This window comes from Ichthyophthirius multifiliis (genome assembly GCF_000220395.1).
Source record: "Ichthyophthirius multifiliis unplaced genomic scaffold scaff_1120509250396, whole genome shotgun sequence".
In the NCBI taxonomy this organism is placed as follows: Eukaryota; Ciliophora; class Oligohymenophorea; order Hymenostomatida; genus Ichthyophthirius; species Ichthyophthirius multifiliis.
Genome location: NW_004086782.1, coordinates 1 through 5,756, shown reverse-complemented (window position 1 = coordinate 5,756; position 5,756 = coordinate 1). Strand labels below are relative to the sequence as shown.

Here is a 5,756-nt window from a genome sequence, read left to right as displayed (position 1 = left end):
TNTATAATATAATATATATAATATATATATATATATATATATATATATATATATATATTATTGTGTTTTTATTTTTTATATATTTTAGATTTTGTACCTTTTAATTTGAAAAATAAATTAATACTATTATTATAGAAAAATATATTAAATATTAAATAAAATTTTATGTATTATTTTGTTAAATAAATAAAGAAATGGAAAAATAATAAAATTATTTTTAAAATATATATATATATATATAAATTAATTTTTAAAATAAAGAGAATCTAGTTTATAAATAAAAAAATTACAAAAGTTAAATTTTATTTTAATAAATTTAAGTTTAATTAATTAGATATTAAATAAATTAAAAAATATTATATTATTTCTATTAAATTCATAAACAACAATATACAATAAAAATAAAACCATAAAAATTAAATTTAAATAATTTTATTTTTATTTATTTTTTTATAATAATCTTTTAATATTATAAAAATATATTCGCACTTTAAAATGTTCCATTTCATTTAAAAATTACGTTTTGTAATAACGCGTTAATGGGACTAATTTATCAAATATTTATATTTGATAAGTGCAAGATAAAACTTCCTTAAGTCAGCTCATATTTCCTTAAAGAAATTAAGAGTGTTACATAAGGAAAACAAATAAAACTTTTTAAAAATATTTTTTTATTTTTTTCAAAAATTAATATAAAAATCCATAATTAAGAAAATGCATAAATATAAACTTATGAATATTAAAATTAAAAATACAGATAAAACATAAAAATAATTTAATATTTAATATTATCAAAAATATTAATAATTTATTAAATATATATATTTTATTATTGATTATCTTTAATGATTATTTCATAAATTTTTTTGATTTTGCTAATTTTAAATTTATTATTTCATTTTATTTAAATCGTCTTATATTGTTAAATAATCTAATGTCAAGCTCATGCCTTATTTTTTAAAAATTAAATAAATATTTATAGAATGTTAATAAAAAAAATTAAAAATTATATTTATATTTTTATCAACATTAATATATTTTATAAAATTAAGAAAAAACATAACATTAGTGAATAATATAAAACAAAAAATAAAGAGAAATAATTTAAAAAAAAATATTTATATTTACTAAAATTATTATGTAAGAAATTCTCAAATTAAGTTGTAATCGGAGATATTGAAGGTAAATAAAAATTCTCTTACAAACGATTATTATGAATATTATTTTAATTAATTCTTTTTTTCACTATATTTTTAAAAGAATAACAATTATTATCATCTTATATTTATAAATTAATGAGGTTTCTTTTATTATTCTCCTATTTTATTACTAAAGTTTTAATTTTTTTTTTTGAGTTTGCTTATTTGCTCCATTCTATTCTTTGTTTCTACACCAAGGACAAAAGTATTACTATTATTAATTTATTATTTCCATTACATTTTTCATACCATGCATTTACTCACATTATATATGTTACCAAAAATCACAAACATCGCATTAAACCCATTCCTACCCGTCTCCATTCCAATTATGTCCATTATCCTCGGTTGTATTTACATATATTTATTAGCAATAATAGCAGTACTGTCTTTAATCAAATCTTTATTAACAAGAATCACAAAATTGGAGCTTTTCGTTAGTGTGGAGTTAATTCCTTAATTAACGGTCTTAGAGAAGGTTTTTGGTTGTTTTTTTATTCTATCTATTATTTTGGTTAGCAAAACAAAATTCGTTTTCACATTTTTTCTTTTTATTGCCTTTTAAAGACTTTTTACCCTCATAATGCTTTGTGTTTAATTTTTCTTTTATTATTTTTAAATATAATATATAAATTTATATTTTTTTTTGGTTTTCTATTTTACTTGGAGAATCAACATGAGAGTTAGAAGATAAGCTCATTATTATTTGTGTTTATATACTTTATTTATATTTTTTTATGTATTTTTTTATTTAAATAAAATAATTATATTAAAATATAAAATATTGTTGTTTATAATTATTAGATTGTATAATTTTTTTTTTTGAAAAATTGAAATATAAAACAATAAATAAATAATTTTTATTATAAAAAAATGTAAATTTTTTTATTTCATATTCATTAATAATCATAATAAACTTAAAGATTAAGATGATAATCATTTAATAAACTAATTTTTAAATATCTTTTGAAATAAATTTAAAATTAAGTAATATTTTTTTTTTATTTATATTTGCTTTATTTTTTAAATTTTTAAGAATAATTTTTTTTTTTAATTTTAAAAACAATTATTTTATAGATTGAATTCTTAAAATATAAGTAATTTTTTGAAATTCTAAATAAATTATAAAATAGATTGCAATAAAATAACTTAGTTTAATTATTTTTACATAGAAAAAAACAATAAATAAATATATTTTCAAATATTATTTAAATTTAAATAATTATAACAGAAAAAAACAAATCAAATTAACAAAAAACATGAATCAAAAAATAATTATATTTTTACTTCTTTTAAATATAAGCATTTTTTCATACATAGAAATTCCTTTATAAAAAGCGAATATTTATTAATAAATAAATGATATATAATATTTAATAGATGAAATATTTTATACTGAAATAATACTTAATGATGAAATTTAAGAAGCATGTATATTCGATACTGTTTCTTAATATAATTATATACTTTCAAATAATATAAAATATTAATATAATTTAGTAAATCCAGATGGGATAGAATTTTAAAAGCAAGGAAAAGAAGCAAATCCAACTTAATAATGTTTAGGAAATAAGATTTTATTTGAAAAAGGTTTTTTTTAAAAAAATGATTATGAAGTTAACGGGCATACTATTTCTTTGAAAAGTTATTTTCCTAATAATTATGCTACTATTAATAAAGAGTAATTCATTTAAACTTAAAAAGAAATTGCTCATGTTGGGATTAGCCTAAATAAAAATATTAAAAAAGAATCTTTTATATATAAAATATTATAGGCTAGTAATTAATTGGAAAAACAGTAATTTTCGTTTTATTTTTAAGATGATTTTGCTAATCTTATAATAGGAGAATAACCTAAATAATTATATATATAAAAAAATAATTAAGAAGCTGTTTTTTAAAATATATTTGATGATAAATGGGGTTTATTATTGAATGATGTGAATATTAAAAATAAATCTTTCTTAAATAATATTTAACCTAATATTTTTTTGATACGACTTCAAAATATATTTATATTCCTTAAATTGCTGATTAAGTATAAATTATTGCATATATTTTTAATATATATTTATTATAATTATTTTTTGTTTAAAAAAAAAATAGGTTCCTCATTATTATTTTATGAATGTATTTGAAAAATACTTTAATACATATAAAATTCAAAATTAAGGCTATTTTTGTAAAAAAGAAAATTTTTAATTTGAAGATTTTCATGATATTGAGTTTACTTTTGTGAATAAAAAATAAGAAATAATTAAAATTTCTTTAAAGCCAACAGATTATATTTAAGAAAATGAAGATAATTATGAATTGCTTTTTAAATTTACATAGTTTATTACTATTTTCATATCTATTTAAATATTATATTTATTTAAATTTAAAAAATAAAAAAAAGACATCCATAAGAATTAAGTTCTTTTTATTTTGGAACTGCATTTATGAAAGTTTATTTTATAATTTTTGATTAAAAATAAAATTCTATCAGTATTTATTAAAAAAATAATATGGATTTATCTGAAGTAGGCAAACATGGAAATTCTCTTATAATTTTCTTATGTATTTTTGCGATTTTATTAACTTTAATTGTTATTTTTGCTATTTTAAAAATACTTAAAAGATATAATATTTAATAAGATACTTATATGTAAAAAAATTTTAACCAATTTAATTAATAAGTTAACGATAAATTTATTAATGGGACATGTATAAGTAAATATATTGCAAATCCTATAAAAACAAATTATATAGCTATGCCCGAATGTAAAAATTAATAATATTATTAAAATTAATTTTGATGGATAAATAAAAATACAAGTTTTTTTTTTTTTCATTTTATAAAAACAGTAGTATTAAATAAATGTGAAAATTTATTAAACTTTGTTTATTAATGTTTTTTTATTTATCGATATAATTTTTAAAATTAAAAAAATAATTATTTTATTAAAAAAAAATAAAAAATAATCACATTTAAATTTTAAATATGATATGCGATGAACATTAAGATGAAATTCAAACAAATTTTTGTACCGAAGTTTAATGTTTAAAGGCACTTTGTCCAGATTGTATTGAAAAGCATGTAAAATTTCACCTCTAATAAGGTACTTAATGTGATATTTAATCTATAAAAAGTGTAAGAAATAAATGTTTTTAAAAACTAAAAGATTATAAAAGTTAATTGAGCTAGTTTTCTCGATTATTAGAGAATAAAAGAGAATATTTTTAACAAAATTATGCAGATGAAAATATTCAGAAAATAAAAATTTGTCGATAAAATTTAATAAACTTAATAAACAATTATTTCGATTAAATATCAGAAAAATATATTTAACGATTAAAACAATTTTCATCAAAAGATATAGAAATAATAAATATTTAAGAAAAAATTTAATAATTTAATATATAAATAGACTCTATTTTGTAAAATTTTGACGAAAACAACTCTAATATTGCCTTATAAGAAGTATATATTCATATTTATTTATTATTTAATTTTAAAAAGACATAAATATTAGATTTTAATAAGTAATTTTGTTTTTTGAATTAAAATATTAATAAACTAGATTAGAAAAATGATCTTTATAGAATCGAGGTTTTAATAGAAGAAAGAAGGATTAATTTTATCTAAAATGAGCTTTTAAAATACATAAATTTGGGATAAATATATATAAATCAAAATGAGGTGTCAATAAATTAAGAATTAGATTAAAATACATCAGATAAATTTAATTTTTCTTATGAAAATACTATAAATAATAATATAGAAATTAAATAGAAAAATTATTTTTCTGATATTAATTTTAATTTTTAATTTATACCTTTATTTTTTGAAAATTTTCTATATTCTTTTTAATTGAAAAATCCGAAAATTTTCTAAAAAATAGAGTTTTTAATAGAAATTTAGGTTTTAGAAAATCCGTATCAGATTATCCAAAATAAAAACGGAAAATTATTTATTATAGGAAATGGAAATGTATATAATATTGATTTGGAAAAAAATAACTTTAAAAAATTAATAATAATAATGTTAATATTAATTCATGTTCAATAATGAATAATAATAGAGGCTTTTATTGTTGTTTTTTAAACGATGTTTTATATATTGTTAAAAATACAGATTGTACAGAAATAGAGACATTTAATGTTTAAAATGGTATATATAAGAGCATTAAAATATTAAAAAATGTAAAAGAAATAAAATGTGTGTGCATTTTTTAAGATTAGTTTCTGGTTATGGTGGAAAATGAGAATTTAGTATGTTTCTTTGATTAAGAAAAAGAATCATTCTAAGAAATAAAAAGCAGTTTTATAATAAAAAATGAAATATAAGGAATTTAAATTAATGAAAATGAGATTTTTTTTTTGGAAATGATAAAAAATTAGTTTTAGAAGTTTTTTTTGATTAAAATAATATAATTTCTTAATTTTAATTAAAAGATATTATAATTTAAAAAGATTAAATTTTTAGTAATAATTATTATTTTAGTTAACCAATTATTTATTAAAATAAAATCTATTGCTTTTAAAATACCTAAAAATAAATAAAACTCAACAAAA

At 15.4% G+C, this 5,756-nt stretch overlaps 1 protein-coding gene across 1 annotated transcript, besides 1 other annotated feature; it reads right to left on the bottom strand. All coding sequences in view use genetic code 6, as the record gives it.

The window, feature by feature from the left end:
* Window positions 1–2: 2 nt before the first annotated feature.
* Window positions 3–58: a microsatellite.
* A 1,184-nt stretch (window positions 59–1,242) lies between these two features.
* IMG5_071170 (hypothetical protein) lies at window positions 1,243–1,899 on the bottom strand (the record flags this gene model as incomplete). Its single annotated transcript, XM_004036701.1, has 2 exons — window positions 1,243–1,802; window positions 1,863–1,899. The coding sequence occupies 2 exons, from the start codon at window positions 1,897–1,899 to the stop codon at window positions 1,243–1,245; spliced, it is 597 nt and encodes a 198-aa protein (XP_004036749.1).
* Window positions 1,900–5,756: the final 3,857 nt, after the last annotated feature.